The following is a 16,738-nucleotide window of genomic DNA, read 5'->3' as shown; positions in this document are numbered from 1 at the left end:
ACACAGACCAAAGGGAAGTTGTAGACTTGTAAAATATTTGATATTTCATTTGACACACAGGTTTAAGCATCCTGAAAGGGAAGAACACTGTAACTACTTTGGAGTTGAGTTTGTGAACATCACTATAAACCAAGCGCTCTCCTTTCAGCTCCGCTCGGGTGTCCAGCGCGTGTCTGAGAGCAACATCTATCTCTGCAGCAGCTAAATGCTCCCCAGTGTTCACCAGTTTGTAAACAACCTCTTCTGCAGGGCTGTTTGGTGCCGAGCTTGCAGCGCACAGCTTCTGGAGTTCAGGACTGATGAGAGAAGTGAGACTGAAAGTGAGGAGTTGAACTCCTGAGTCTTTGCACAGTCCCTGAATCCATTGTTCAGGTAAAATGTTGATTATTCACCTTTTTATTATCCCTTATCCTTAACATGAGAGGAGCCACTTAAACATGTCCTTCAACCCTAAATCACGGTCCCATGTCCAGACTTTAACTACCCATCGTCTTTGCAGTTAAGTAGAGTTTGTGAGGCAGAGGAAAATGGCTGCCATGTGGTCTGCAGGACAGTATGAAATAAAGCTGAAATGTTTGGTTGTTAAACTAATGGTGGAGAGTAGATGTTCTCAGTCAGTTGTTACTTGCATCTGAACAACATGATAAATTGATCAATTAGACAATAAATGAATAAAGTCTACAACAGCTTCTTCTCCTCTGTACAATCTTCACTGACTTTGTTTGAATCGTTTTTAAAGCAATACTTTTGTTCTAGGGGAGATGGATGTTATGCTTTTAAAATAGTTTTGCCATATAAAATACACCCCCCTGAAAAACAAATAAATAAAAGTGAAACTTTTTACTCGTTAAACAAATGCAAGTCTCATTCTGTCACCACATGAGAAATGTTTCATGCTGTCTGCATCACAAACTGCTGCGAGCCGACTGGAGCTGAAATTCAAACCCCTGCTTGGCCGGTTCTCACTGAACCACAAGAAATGTTTTGGTTCTTTCTTTCGATATAGATGGAAAATATGCACATGGACACGTCGTCAGTCAGTCCGGGGTTATTTTCCTCTCCACGGGACGTCCTGAAGAGGCCTCGCAACAATTCCAGTTTCGGTGCTGCAAACAATTTTGTCTTATGGGGGGGAAAAAAGAAGAGAACAAATAGAACCTGAGTGACAAGAGTGGTTTATTGGTTTTATCAACTGGCAGGTTTGCCAAAGCACCGTAAGAAACAAAGCAAGCGGTAACCCGCGTTGATACGTTTCAATGGCAGCGAGATGCGTTCAGGAGCAGTGGTATTTAAGCAAGTTAACAATTCAGAAACTAAACATTTACAACATGGAAAAAAAGGGAGTTTAAAAAACATCTCGAAAACAAATGCACAACTTTGACAGGTTTCAGACTCTGAATGCTGTGTGCTACACTTTTTACAGCTGGCTGTAATTCTCAGGGAACTGAGCCACACACACACACACACACACGCACACTTACAAACACACGCACACACAAACAGAGGGGGAAGGGCAGCAGGACACACTGCAGCTATAAAGAGGGATTAGAGAAGAACACGCAGATACTCACTCACTCACTCCCATCTGAAATGCCAGCTAGCCCCATCCTGCCATTGCTGAGTGCACAAGCATCTAGCTCTGTGTGTGTGTGTGTTTGTAGGCATGCAGAGGGTTGGTTGTGTTAAGAGACAAATCAGCTTTGAGTAGTGGATCTGGAACAAAGTGGCTCAGGAGATGTGATTTTTATTCCCAAACGTTCGTGAACATTATTAATATTCGGGGGGGGGGGGGGTTAAGGAGCACAGGATAGGGAGGACAGATTTCCAGGGACTCACTGTGGAAAACCAACCAGGGGACAGACAGTCAGAGGAGAGACGATAAGACAAGTAGTCTTAGCTCAGTGCAAGCAACTGCCCCCCCCCCCCCCCCCCAAAAAAAAAAGAAAGACGTGAAGTACTTAGAATGCGAGCACTGTGAGCTGGATAACCACATGTATCAAACCTTTTATCAAACAATGCGGCAACGCTTGAGTGACCGAACATTGACCGAAGTGTTCCTTTGAACAGGGAGAGGAGGATGGAGTTCACAGACACAGTGAATCTGCCCCACAGATTGTTACAGGCCAGCGACAGGGACTGGAGTCGTAAGAGGCCTTGGCAGTTGGAAAAGTGTGGCCTGATGATAGATGATGACAAGACCACAGTGAGGCTTCACTAGTCCTATGACTGCAGTGCTCAGGATATCTTCGCCTCGGGGACAAGAATCCAAAACGGAAAAAAAAAAAAACACACAACAGTTTTCCTGTGAAACAAACAGGGAGCTCTTTTTTTCACAGTTTTTTTTTTCTATCTTGGTCAGGAGCCATTCATTTGCACAAAAAAACACAAACACACACAAAGAAACGACTTTTCAGCTGGAAGACAATCAAGTAGAAGAAGGAAACCAAGGGGCTTTGGTCCAAGTGCTTCAAGCGAGCAGAGCAGACGGCTGCAGACTGTTACACACAGGTGCTCTGTCAGCGGCAAACATGGCGCCGCAGCACGCTCTCACTTACATTAAGAAAAATAAAACAGCCAAACTCCATAGAGTATTTACATTTTTCATTCAGTGCATAATAGAGATCTCCTCCATTTCTCTTTGTCGAATCTATACAAGTCCGTTTAGAAAGAAACTCTCCAGTGTGAGGAGTCAGGGCCGAGGAATGCTCGTGTTTAGAATTGGTTCTCAATTGGTCCTGGCATCAGAAAGTCCCCGGCCGGCACCTTCCTTATTAAGTCACAGACAGAGCCGTTTGTTTACATGCAGAGCAGTGCCGGGCCGCGAGCACCGGAAGGTCCCTGCTCATATTAAGTGCCCCCCCCCCCCCCCCCCCAGCATGTGACAGTGCTGGAAGCTGCGCATACATTTAGACAGAGTTGGGTTTTTGTGCTAAAAAGAAAACAAGCAGTTTCAGGAAGGGACGAGTGGAACTTGTGAAAACAGAACGGTCTTTGTTTTGTAAGGAACTAGTACCGTTATCTGACTATGTAGCATTAGCATCTCACTGCAACAATAGAACCCAGCGCTTCTAAGGAGGACATCTATAACTCTGTACGGTTACTCACATCTAAACGTTTGACCTCATCGACAAAATCGGACCTCTGTCTTTTGACCCTTTTTCTGGTTTAAACAGAAAGATTAGCTTGGACCAGGGGGTAGAGAAGAAAGTGGGTTAGACCATCAAGGAAACTGGTCTCTAGTCCAGGAGGAGGAGTGGGAATGGTGGTTTTGGTGTGCGATGCAGCGCTCACTAAAATACCTGGTTTTCCAGAGGAGGTTTGGATATAAAATAGAAGAGAATAGAAAAACAGAATCATTTGGCATTGATTGTTTACGTCAGAACAGAGAAGACGAGCTGTGAAGGTCACAAAGTCTTTTCTCACTTCGCTCAGTCTTGGAGTTACGTCTTGGCCATTTCAGCCGTCGTGTTCTGTGCCTCGGCCCCTTCGCGGTGGAGCAGACTTCAGACCACGCCTACTTCCGGGCGCGCTGCTTCGCCAGGCGCTTCATGAAGCAGCAGGTCACCGTGGCGATGATGACGATGCCCACGAACAAGGCGGAGGAGACGCCGACGACCAGAGGGATGAGGAGGAGGTCGTCAGCTGGGGAAACCCAGAGGAGATAACAGGGAAGGGTTAATGGACTTTGCTGCTGGATAAACTAAAAGAACACATGTGATCTAGAGCAGTATTAATTTCCAGACCTATGAACTCTATGCTGAACAGAAAACAGTTCAGCAACTAACTTTTGTACGTCCTAATATCTGTATCCGATTCCATCACAGTCAGGCTCTAATTTGTACATTATAAACTCTGGATGTTTCAACTGCAACTGGATGGGGCCAATATTCAGAAGAATAACATTTGACATAAGTTGTATTGAGGATCACTTCATTCAAACCATCTCCCGTCAGATGTAGAAGATTAACGTCAATTCATTGATTAACTGAAAATGTATCTTTTATTGCTACTGGATTCATTATTTCAGATTCAATTTATCAAACTCAAGTCAAAGTTTATGCACTTGAGTTTTGTAAATGTGATGAATCCCTTGATTTGGGACAGAAATATATTTTGGTTCAGGACTGTGAGTCTGACAAAACAAGAATTTCAAGATGTCACCTTGGGCTCTGGGAAAAAATATGTTAAGCATTTTCACTTGTTAAATACTCAATATATTATTCATTGGAAATAAACAATTATTAATTGCAGCATTATTGCCAAGCAAACTTTAGAACCAAGAAAATCTCGAATAAGTTCCTTCATTCATTTGAAATAGATGCTGAGAGAAAATCCCAATGTCCCTCAGGATGAGAACAAGTGAGATTGAGCTCATATCTAAATATTTAAAATCCAAAAACTAGAGGAGCAACGACCGGAAGTCTGCAGGCGAATGATGAAGAGAAGAATCAATCTACTTAAAATGTGTAGACAGCATTCAAGGTCGAGAGTAATCCTGGGAATTTCCAGTTATATTTACCGACCAAAGGCCGATCGAACAGGGGCCTGATCCCCGTTTGATCCGTCGGTTCGATCCCGGGTGGATCAGACCCAATCTTAGTGGAAGATGAAAGATAGCACTTGAGTGATGACCCCACTCCCACCCCCCACAGCACCAACCTAAGAGGACCCACTCACCTCTCGCGTACAGGTATACGGTCACTGCGTTCGATTCCGCTCGGACTCCCGTGTTGTACCAGCCTCCGTGCGGGTCCTGACCCCACGCCTCGGCATGACACGCATACATGCCCTGATCCGCCGTGGTGGCGGCGTGGACCCTCAGCCTGTAGCTGATGGCTGACAGGCGGTCGATGCTGATCTCGCTGCCGTTGGCGTAGATGGCCGCAACGCCGTCGTACATGAGAGCAGCCACCTGTGTGGGTTTCACTACATCCGGGGGGGGCTCCGACGAGGCAGCGTCAGCGGCTGAACCCTGTCCCCTCTTGAAAACCGGTCCGGGGATTGGCCACCGCAGCCACTGGACCTGCACCTGGGCGGGGCCGGTGGTCGTCACGGTGGCGTTGCAGATGAGGGTGATGGTGCTGCCTCTCTTCAGCAGCGGGCCCCGAGGGAGCTGAGCCGCAACTGAAACCAGCACATCTGGGAAAGGGAAGCGGTGGATAGAGGTTAAACTACATGTATGTGTCCGTATGATGTGGTCACGACACGTTTTCATCTCACTAGGTTGAGCTGAGATTTGCCAACATGAGGAATCACGGCAGATCGAAGCGTTGGCTGGTGGTCTCGCCCGTGAGCCAAATAATCACTGGAAGAGGACAACAACTTATTATTTATTCCTTTTTCAGCAAAACCACCGTTCATAAAACACAAAGTGAAACATGTCATAACATTAATGGATTTTTTGGAGGCAGCTATGAATATCTAATTTTTACAAATTAAATAGAATCTTGGAGATGGGTCTGTTTTCTTTTTTTTTTTGGGGGGGGGGGGCTGTTGTAGACTCGAGCCCAGCACATCGCAGCCAAATGGCCCAAAGCCCAGACTACCGGGGGGGGGGGGGGGGGGGGGACACTCAGCAGATTTTTGTATCTGTCCTCAGACCACAACAATACAGCACTGACCAAACAGGAATTGCACTCAGCAGTGGACAGAGAGCAGCACTGAGACGAGCTCCAGTAACACAGTTCTACTTTGATCTAATACTTGTGTTAACTCTCTTTTCCTCCCTCACACACGGGCTTCACTTGTGGCAACGACAGTAGAGACCGAGAACAGGAGTGACGCCGCCCACCTTTGGTCTTCAGGTTGACCGTGACTCCCTCGGACTTCTGGGTGAGCGTGGCCGCCGTAGACGGGCCGGGGTTGGTCCTCCCGGCGTACACACTCACCACGCACCGATACACCCCCGTGTCGGACGGCCGGGCGGAGAAGAGCTTCAGGGCGTACCTCCCCTCGGCCACTTTCTCCAAGGAGCCGCCACTCGCCCTGCTGAGGTCATCGCCCCAGCTCACCACGCCGTCCGTGCTCATGCGGGCCACCTCCACCTGGACGTTAAAACACAGTCAGTCAGTGTGTGTGTTGGTTTCGTGTAAAAAGTCTTGACACAAATCACGTGTATTTCCATTCCCAGTCTGAGAACACTGAATATTACTGCCAGAAAAACGAGGTCGTGGCTTAGCAGAGTGATGACGTCAAGCAAACATCAGTGTCATGAAGAACTAACAGTCACTTTCTTCACGTCTCTAATGGAAAAATTTGCTTTTTGGCAGCCCCCCCATCAATTGTCAAAACTTTGCCTCCAGCACTCTAACGCCCCCCCACCTGCAGATCTGTCCTCTAGATGAATAACCACACAACAATAACGTAACTGACAGAAAATATGAGGATTAATTGTGCCTATGACGAATCACCCGACAGTGACTACAATCACAAATAACACTCACTGTCGATTATTATTCAATTAATCATAATCAGTGATGGATTTCAAGCCCCTGCAAGCAGTCTTAAAATGTTTCTTTAGTTTTTCATTTTTAGGCATTTGTTTGTATATGATTTACAATGTGGAAAAAAAACATTATATATAAAGTATATATACTGTATATACTGTTCTCCCCCCAGTGACTTGTGGTTGATATCAAAATGTGCGGAAAACCAACACGTCAGAGATCTCACTGTCTTGTCAGTGTTGCATTTTGCAGTACACACACACACACACACACACACACACACACACACATTCATGGCTGTTTACAAGACAAACTCAATGTGAGTCCTAACAGCAGTGTCAGCATCTGGACTGGCAAAATAAAGAAGAAGAAGAAGAAGAAGAAGAAGAAGAAGAAATAGCGCATTCACCCACGTTTAATTTTTCAATCACTGCCCTTGAAAAAAACGATAAGATCCACGTAGATACTGATTTATTTGACCGGGAGTGAATGCCTATCGTTTATATTCCCCATTGCAGACAAAAGCCAGATGTTAGTGGGTTTTAGTGGGTTTCTTTAAACCAGTGGAAAAGGAGCTTAACTCCGAATACATGAGAGATGAGAACGTACCTCAACTCCTCCGCTGCCGACGTCATCGCTGCTCACAGATCCCCTCTTCATCCACTGAACCAGCAGGCCGGAGGTCACTTCCGAGGGCAGCCCCAGCACCTCACACGTCAGGATGAGAGGAGAGCCGATCTGCTGGGTCACCTCCCCTCTGGGCGAGGACGTGACACTCAGGGACTCGGCTGGACACAGGAAGAGACAGAGGGAGAGAGTGATAAGTCCAAGTACCAGAAATCTGTCTTGGTTAAAAAACCTCAAACCAGCACTTTAGACTGTGGCAGTGAAATGTCTCAGGAAGTGATATACAGCACCGCACCGAGCGTCACTGCTGCGGTGGAGCTAGGAAGCTTCTTCAGTGCATCACACGTTTAATGGTCGGGATAAAACGGATTACCACGTCAGTTGAGTCAAAATGCCTGACACGTCGCCCACTGGTTATAATAAGCATGAGGAAAAATGGAACACAATGATTTAAATATTCATATTTTCCATCCATATACTGCATTGGACTTTCAATATCAGTGGTTCATAATCTGAGGGTGAGAATCATGATGACAGGTCGCCAAGTAAACCAGAGGGTGTTTGTGCAATGAATAATTAAGAGGATAAGATCATAATATATACTGTGTGTTTTTTCTCCAGACTTTTCTCCAAGATATTATTAAAATATCTGGCATCTCATAAATATTAAAACAAAACCAAACTCTGTCTCTGGTTTGCAGTGTTCACAACTGGAATGAGGCTCATGCTGCAGTTTTCTGTTCTAACAGACCATGTCTTCTCTGCCCCTAGAGCTCGGCTGGTTCCAGGGGCTCTGCTCTGCTGATAAGGAAAAAGTAAATCAGGTCAGGTATTCCCAGTCCAAAAGGCTGGGTGTGACTGGTGTAACCACTGTGCACTGTTCTTATCTGGACATCTCTCAACCTGCGTCTTCTGCCGATATCCTCCTGTAGTCATATACAGTGTGCTCTACTTGAACTTAAATACACTAGTTTTATTAACTAAAACGCCACTTTCATATTTTTAGTAGTCTCCAGTTTCCCATAACCCAAGGCTCTATCATTTGGCAGGAACGGAGAAAATAATGAAGTAGTATTAATTAAATAGCAGTGTTATACTTTTGAATAATTACAACACAAATTCTCTCCTTTCTAATCTTTAATAATAGAATAAGATCAATCGAAGATTTAATATTAGATTATTTGTTTGATAAATAAAACGATTAAATCCCTGTCTTGTATTCAGAGACATTAATTAAGTAAAATAAGTTTTTTTTAATTAGATGAAAATGTTGTTGATATGATTAAAGGATTTGAGTACTGTTGATCCATGTGTGTGCAGAGCCTCATTTGAAACTTCTCTAAACACAAACAACTTCTCTTTCTGCACAATAGAGACACATTATTTCCCATACAAAAGCAGGAGTGTCGGACCATTTTGTGAGTCAGACAACAGAAAATACACAATGAAGCTGTGCTTGTCAGCGTCGGTGAGAAACAATGCGTCCACTGATGAATCGAGTGCAGCTTCTCCTTTATTACCGCAGAGAAAAAGAATGACCTCAATAACGTTTAGCTTCACTAGGCAGTAACTTACTACTAATTAGTTTTTGCACCTTTCATCAGGAACGATGAATAAAAAACAACCTTTGGATTTAATGAGTCAATCATTTTCGTCCAGTTGTTATCAGAGGTGGGAAATAGAGGGCGAAGCCGGGATGGTAAAACATTCATGAGCAAACAATGCATGTGAGAGGTCAACTTCCCTTTCCAGTGGGTGTTTGAGGAAGGACTCTGCTGTTCTGACAGTAATGGACACGACTGTCCCACCGCATACAGTCATAGAGGCAAAGGTGTGTGTGGGGGGGGGATTACTTAATCCTTCAGATCTACACGAGCGCTTCAGAAATTAAACCGAGCCGAGTGTGCAGGCTGTCCAGCTGCCAGGCCGGTCTGCTATCGACCTTTCAAATCCGCCTGGATGATCAACAAGGCAGCCGAGCATTCAGCGGGTCAGGGGCGTAGCCGGGCGGCACACAGAGCTGCAATTACCCAACCGAGAGGAAATTAATTGGCTCCTATTTTGTTGATTGATTGCTTTTTAGGAAAAACTGCCCAAACTAAAAATGATAGTTCCAGATCATAAATCCACTGCCTTTCTGCTTCTCTAGTGTTTAGGACCAGAGGATAAATCACTAAGTGAAAAACAACTTGGATGTCACTCAGTAGAGCGCAAACCTCCACCAAAGCCCAACTGCTCCCTTATTAATCACTATCATCATCATTAGCAGAATAATTGATATCAAGAGAAAAACAGTGTATTTAGATGCATCGCGAAACAATCAGACGTCCACCCAACCAAGTGGGCAGCCAATTAGTGACGCCAACACTTACTGAATCCAAGCAGTTACATACAGACGTTACTTTATCAACTGCCTCTCCAGACAGTCGGCAAACAGCTGAGTCAGCGCTCCAGCAAGCTCAAGGTTCAGTAAAGCTCTAAATAACACAAACATCTAGAGTTCGAGTCTGAAATCTGGAAAACGTCCAGTGTGCTCAACGACTCTGAAGCCGACTGACGCCAGCCCCTTGGCATCGAGCGAGAAACAGTCAGGAGCCTTGAGGTGATTGGTCGAAACCAAACTTCAGATGTTTCAGTTTTATTATCCCAGACTTACTCTGTGACCACAGCAGCCGACTGTATTTTACCGCATCCTCTTTCCTCACTGCGATAACATATATTACCAACCTCGCCGTATTTCTAATTACGTTTTTCTTGAACAATGACTGCCGCATCAGATAATCAGCTGTTCTGCAATGTGCTTGTTCCGGCCTGACCTCGACCTGGATGGGGAACTGTTAGCACTCACTTCCATGGCACACTGACCTATTTGCTGAACAGTCAAGTTGCCGATATCCAGCGTTCTCTGTGCGATCTTCTGCCACGATCGATCGGGGTCCCGGATCCACTGCGTGGCCTCACAGAAGTACGAGCCGGTGTCGTCCGGCTGAACCGCCCTCATCTTCATCAGGTACACGTCCTGCCCGCCCCCCCCGTTCCTCTTCTCCAGCGTGATCTCGCCGTCGTCGTAGCGCTTCTTGTACGAGCGCCCGGGGACGATCCCCAGCAGGTTGTCGATGGAGATGATCTCCCTGACGGTGCTGACCTCCCCTCCTCCGGCTCCGCTCCCCGGGGCCTCGGCGCCGCCCCGCCTCCCAAACATGATGGACAGATGTGTGAGCTGCTCCGACCGGATGCTGGATGAGCACGTCAGGGTTAACTCGGCCCCCTCCGGCACCGGCTGGCCAGTGAGCGAGCGGGTGAAGCTGATCTGGAGCGTGTCGGGGATCACTGTCGATGTGCAGAGAAGACAATTACATTACATCAAGCTGCTGCAGGAGCCAGATGGGAGGAACATAAATGTGTGTGCCACGAAGACATTTCTATGTTTACAGTCAAGTAAATCATCAAGTGAGACTCCGAGCCTTTTAGAGAGGGGATTATGAATCTGTTATGAGGAAATCAAGCAGCAAAACCAAAGCATCTTCCCAAGGAAAAATCATGAATAGAAAAAGATTCGACAATGATATTGACGGTGTAAAATCCCCTAAATATTTTGGACAGTGTGAGCAAATGGATTTTAGTCTGAGTGAAGTTTGTGGTGGGAAAGGGAAACGGAAAGAGGAGTACAGACTCCAGATGGTGGAAAGAGGAATGTAGTCTTGCACCAAGTTAAACACAAGGTATAATTAATCATTGGAAAATGTCGTCCATCAGGCCGATCCAGAGCGAAGATGCTGATAAAATCTTTTCATTTTACGTTAACATCCCCGTGACAGAACTTTTGTATGTCACAGCGAAACTAGGATCGTCATCTCTCTGACTTGAGAACTGGGCCCGGCTTTGAAACTCTGTGATGGTGGATCGTGATTTAGAGATTACACAACTGAAGCCACAGATCTCAAATGTACAAACACAAGCAGCCATGAACAAAAATAGAATAAAAACCTCCTGTTACCATATTCTGAGTTCACTGCACATTATTGGTAACTAATTCCAACCTTTCACACTAAGTATTTATATTAATTTGAGTTTTTTCTCATATCTTTCATATAGTTTGTTCTGTGCTTGATACCTTGATATTCCCAGAGATGAATCAAGTCTACCATCAATCCATCTATCTTTCTATCTATAATGTGCAATGGGAAAATGAGCATATACTTTTTGAATCTGATCAAAAAAATAGAGTACAGGATATGATCCGAACAGATATTCAAATGCATTTCCTATGCAAAGGACAGGAACAAGTATTTGTCAAACAGCTGCAATAATAAAGATAAAAGAAGAAGTAGCAGGCAGTGGAAGGTACAGACTCATTCCTTTTTATTCCAGAAACCTGTGGTCAAGGCTTTATCCCAGTGAAACATAATTTACTGGCTGTAATCTACCACAGCCCCTCCCTCACATGTACTTTTGTCCTGCATGTCTTATTTATTGTGTGTTATGTGTGCACTGATGTTGACTGCTGCAGTAATCCAAATTGCCCCTCGGGGATAATAAAGATAATCCATCCATCCATGCCATATGGACTACATCATTATTTTGGGGTCTTTTTGTGGGATTTGTTGACAATGTCAGAAGTATAGATTATTGAAGCCTTACTTTGATTTGAGTTATATATATATACATTATATCTTACCTTTGACAACTACTGAGCCACTGTAGCTTCCCTGGTATGCAGTGTCTGTGCTGGGTGTGTAACACTCGTATTTCCCCTGGTCGTCGGCGCGGAGCCTCTGGATCACCAGTCGGACCTTGTCCCCAGAATCCCTCTCGATCCTCACCTCCCCGTTCCTCACCCGGGCTTGGAAGGGTGCGTAGGGGAAGCCCTTGTCCCTGGTGGACACCACTCCTATCTGATTTCCACCCGCATCGTCCCTGTACAGGTACCACTCAAAATCCTGTGTGCGTGGGCCCTCGTATCCTGACACCACACAGGGCACGGAGAGTTGGAACCCTGCGACTCGGTAGAGGTTCCCAGTGGGAAGGGTGACGTCGCGACACACAGCACACTGCAGCACTGTGGAGGGAAAATATTGAGAGAGAGAGAGAGAGAGAGAGAGAGAGAGCGAGAGAGCATGAAAGACGTGACAAGGGGGAAAGTAATGGAAACAGTGTGAATGCGTGTGGGTCACGGTGTTGCCTCGCAGCATGTTTGGTACATGCACTCACTGTTCAATAACCGGAGCTGATGACGGGCTAACAGAGAATCAATTCAATAAATGCAGCCACTGTGCCAAGGGCTGGAGCCGCTTCATCTGAACAGATTGATGTGCATAATGAAGGAACTACAATCGTCTCCGAGGGCATCTTTACTCTCCTCTGCCATTAATACTCACTAATTAGGATTGAAAGGAACAGTTCACTAAAGATAGAACATTAGTAAGTGTGCTGGAGATACAGTCATACTAGCAGGTACTGGCTGTGAACAGTTTCTAACTTCTGTAAATAACTACGCCAATGGAGCGATGAAGTGAGCAGCTTCACATGTAGACACAGATGAAACTGTGTTCTGTTATACAAACTGTACTGGGGGCCAAGCCCATCCTGTTAAATGGAAGTCTGGTAACGTGGCAGATTTTGAAGTGTTCTGTTTCTGCCTCAGGTCTGAGACCAGCGAGCTTCCAGCAGGTTTCAGCTTCATTGTATTTCACCACGTCTACTTGTCTCATTATCTGGCAACATAACCCCCCCACTCCCCCCATAGAATCTCTGTGAAACAGTTTTGGGCTGACACTCCAGTATTTCAGCAGCGAAACCCTCTTCCAAAGCCTCAGGTCCTGAAACCTCTCATGCCACCAGTTCTCTCTTGTGATACTTTCGCAAAACACTCAATCTGACACTGAGTCCGTCAAAGGTAAATGACACCATTTAAGAAGAAAACACGACAGGGAATTTCACACATGGTTAATCATTTCCTCTTTTCAAAGAAGCCTTATCTGTGATGGCATAAAGATTACAAACATAAATGGATCTCGAGAAATATGGATCCTTTTACATGCAAATGTGTTTCACTTCTAAGTACTGTGTGTAAAGTATGACTTTTCAACCTGGTGGTGAGTTGCTTGGAAGTTTATTCAGAGATGTGTAGTCTGTGAAAGGCTGTAACTTTACCTCCTGTTGTTGTTTGCCACTGGACAAACCACATGATGTTGTTTAAATAAAGGAAAGGCGATGCAAATAACAAGAGTTAACATTTAATTAAAAGATTAGATGCTTCAAAATAAAAGAGAAGCCCTAACCCTTACTATGGAAGTTAAATAAATAAATAAATAAACAAAAACGGCCCTCAGTAGAATCCATTAACTGCGTTAAGGCTCAGCAGTCCCCAGATGAACATTTAAATTCACTAAATCCAGAGTTTAATTTGCATCTGCAACTAAATGCCCACTCATAAATTCCAGTCCTCTCAAGTTTGCTTATATTTTCATCAAGATCCTGTCCCATACTACATCCTTCCACCAAGTTGTGTGGTCAAATTTTGTTTGTAATACTAGCAGGGGTGAGAACAGGACCTCCTTGCCTGAGGCAATTACAAATTTGGCAGTTGTTTTTTGTAGTCACCAGCCAGTGACATGAAAGATAAGTGGGTAAGGTTCTCCTAAATAAACAAATTACATTTGGGCAAGCTAAAAACTTAATATTGCGACCAGGAAGACTTATTATTTACGATATTCCAAACAGCAGTAGACATCTTTAAGCCTGGTTTGATGCTAATCTGCATGTGGTGGCGAAAACAAGAATAACCTCGTCATCTCCCAAAGCTAATGAGATGCAAGTATCTCTAAGCGACAGTCAAAAACACACACACAACACACAACCACTAACTGAACAAAAGGGCCACACCCATTTAGTTTAAACTACCTACACTTGAAAAACCAGACAGGTGTGTTCTGGCACTCCTCAGCTGTGCATGTGTGTGTGTGTGTGTGTGTGATTGTCGGTCCTAAAAAACAACTGGAGCTTCCCCGCCAGCCAAACCTCATTTCGACAACAACACACCCACAGATAATGACATGGGAGACTAGTGGGAGGCTTAAGCGGATCAAGTCCTAATTAACACTGGGCTCTGGCTGATAGGCCTGGGGGACACCACGGCTCGTCACAATGCTCAATTCTGTCTGGATTAGAAACTGCGACAGGGGGGGCTTTTTCTTATGAGGGACCCACGTAGACGTAGACAATGCACGCCCTTATAATTCAGTCCCATGAAAGCCAGTCTGTTTGGTTATTACAGAAGATTCATGTAATTATCAAAACTGTGAGCAGGGGGATTACAAACTGTGTCAGTCAGACATGTACACATTCTCCTTCTGTCCAAACTGTCAAATTATACTTTAGGCAAAGTATCAAAGCACAGTTCAGAGCACCAGCTTGATTGTGTTCTGTGTGTTCTGTATTCAACCTGTAATAAAAGCACACTTTTAAACTAAAAGGCACTTTGCATTGGTTTGGTTAATTATCTCCACCAAGGAGATACTTTACAGGACAGGATCACCTGATAAACTACAGGATGGATTAGGAGGGAACTTGCTGGAAGGATGTGGTAATGGAAGAACCCATAAAATGTTGGTTCTGGATCCGAGGACAGATCCAGGAATTTGTTTTCCCTTTCTGGGACATTAGGATAAAGGGGCGTTTTTCAAAATTTCTGTGCCCATCTGCTAAATGACCCGGATTCTGTGATAGAAAATAAATGTATTTAGTAAGGAGCTGATCTTTATTCTAATACTGTACGGTAACAAATACTTATTTCAACTATATCCTGCCTACATTTAATGTAAACAGTTCTCACAGAAAAGTCTTCTAAATCGAATAATTTTTTTCCAACAGGTGCATGTGTTTCAAATAGTTTCAATGTCACTCCTTTTCAATACTTTCTACATTTTATTACTAGTTCATGGGAATTTGCTTTGGTGAGTTCACGTGATAGAAAACTAAAAGCATCTCTGACAAACTGAAACCAGACAGAGGAGGAAAAAAAAACGAGTAATAACAAATAGTAAAAAACACCTGCTTTTGTATATATGTAATAAACTTGACGGCGAACCCATCAGTCACTTTTTATATAGTTTTATATTTTGAATTTTATTTGTTCTTTTCACTTCTTTTAAATACAAGTACATCTGCTGTCCCTGAACTGTACAGGCTATGTTATTTATCTTTAAAGCTGTATTTGTATTTGGCTTCAATACTCTGCCTCGTGTCTTCCCATCACCTTTTGTACTGTCAACATCCCCATTAGCACCTGACGCCTTTACAGTGACAGCTTTGTAGTGGCTCTAGTGGTGGGTCTTACTCTTGACCTACCCTGACCTTTTATTATTCTTAGATAAGTGCTATACAAATAAAGACATTGTGCTCTTGTGTTTGACTGTCTCTGTCTATCTTTGTATGTATCTATCTTCTGGCTAAAGTTAATAAAACCTACAGGCAACAGGGTGGTGAGGGAGGCTGATGACAGCCCCATGCAGGGACCAGTAGCATCCTGCTGCACACAGACTTAACTGGTGCAGACTGAATCATGACACACTAAAAGCCCCGTGCTGTATGTGATCACTGAATTAATAATCCGACTGTTGCACATGAAGAAACAATCGTGCAAATGCACAGGGTCCATCATGTGACAGATGGCTGTGGCTGCCCGGTGCTGTGTGCAGATCGAACAGGTCCCAGGACAACACACACACACAGACACACACACACATTGTGCTCTCACTCACCCCAGTGTAGAAACAGGAATAATGGTGTTTTCATCGAGGCCATCGTGCTCCTCATCGCCCCCCTCCTCCCTCCTCAGCCGGTGTCCTGCTGGATTAGGTCGAGTCAGACTTCTCTCTCCGTGTTACTTGACCGCCGATCATAGTCAAACCGACCCGCCGTGCACAGCCAACGTCTGCCGGGGGAACCACGGATCATACGAGAGGAAGAAGAGGAGGAGGGAGGAGGAGGAGGAGGAGGAGAAACCGTCATGTGTCACAATGTAGCAGAGAACAGAGGAGAGTTGGCGCCATCGCTGCGGAGAGAATCAGTGTTAGTGCAAGAAGTGAAGATGGAGGAACCTTTGTCTCATGCGCCGGTGCATCTCCGTCAACACGCCCGCTGCTCCATCACCTTATCCCGGGTTCGTTGTTAGATCAGACAACCGAGCCGTGCGGTCCGAACATGGGGCGGGTTGGCATCACAGGGAGTGATTATTAGGGTGTGTGTGTGTGTATGTGAGAGAGAGGAGGAGGGATGGCTGGTAAGGAAAGAGGGAGGAGCGTGCATGAGGAAAACAATTATCAGCCAAACCGCTGCCATTGGTCTAAAATAGGGACGATTACATTTTCAACCAATGACAATCGAGTGTTGAAAAGAGAGGGGCATACAAGATTAAACCGCACGAGGGCGCTGCAGAGAAACACATGTAGGCGAAATAAAGTGGGTCTATCTGTCTATCTATCTATCTATCTATCTTTCTATCTATCTATCTCTCTATCTAATAATAATAATAATAATGTTGGCTCCAGCCCCCCCAAAGGATAAGTGGTACAGATAATAGATGGATGGATGGACACTAATAACAATATGAATGTCTATATAATTATTAAACTTTACAATATCCCCCCCAGCAACCCTCCAAG

The 16,738-nt window shown here is 44.8% G+C and overlaps 1 protein-coding gene across 3 annotated transcripts; it reads right to left on the bottom strand.

The window, feature by feature from the left end:
* Window positions 1-1,158: 1,158 nt before the first annotated feature.
* On the bottom strand, window positions 1,159-16,331 carry igsf8 (immunoglobulin superfamily, member 8). 3 transcript variants are annotated; one of them, XR_009924179.1, is made up of 9 exons: window positions 16,175-16,331; window positions 15,836-16,008; window positions 11,752-12,132; window positions 9,939-10,403; window positions 7,056-7,234; window positions 5,792-6,044; window positions 4,678-5,139; window positions 3,424-3,642; window positions 1,159-3,299 (listed from the first exon to the last, which is right to left on the bottom strand). XR_009924179.1 is itself a non-coding variant. In XM_062405384.1 (8 exons), the coding sequence occupies exons 2-8, from the start codon at window positions 15,888-15,890 to the stop codon at window positions 3,515-3,517; spliced, it is 1,923 nt and encodes a 640-aa protein (XP_062261368.1). In that variant the 5' UTR covers window positions 15,891-16,008; window positions 16,175-16,331; the 3' UTR covers window positions 1,159-3,514. The 3 variants fall into 3 exon arrangements, 2 of the variants coding, with proteins under 2 accessions (XP_062261368.1, XP_062261369.1); XM_062405384.1 differs by having other exon boundaries at window positions 1,159-3,642; XM_062405385.1 differs by having other exon boundaries at window positions 1,159-3,642; window positions 15,836-16,128; window positions 16,227-16,331.
* Window positions 16,332-16,738: the final 407 nt, after the last annotated feature.

This window comes from Platichthys flesus, chromosome 2, assembly GCF_949316205.1.
Source record: "Platichthys flesus chromosome 2, fPlaFle2.1, whole genome shotgun sequence".
NCBI classification, from domain to species: domain Eukaryota; kingdom Metazoa; phylum Chordata; class Actinopteri; order Pleuronectiformes; family Pleuronectidae; genus Platichthys; species Platichthys flesus.
Note: the sequence above shows the minus strand (reverse complement) of the source record. Positions and strands in the feature narration are given on the sequence as shown.

Bases quoted from the DNA above. Each gene is read 5' to 3' on its own strand.
- igsf8 (XM_062405384.1), bottom strand. From the start codon at position 15,890: ATGAGGAGCACGATGGCCTCGATGAAAACACCATTATTCCTGTTTCTA. The intron at 6,045-7,055 runs GTACGTTCTCAT...TTTAACGTCCAG, and splicing joins TCGGCAGCGGAGGAGTTGAG to GTGGAGGTGGCCCGCATGAG. The intron at 5,140-5,791 runs GTGGGCGGCGTC...TCCCTTTCCCAG, and splicing joins GGTCAACCTGAAGACCAAAG to ATGTGCTGGTTTCAGTTGCG.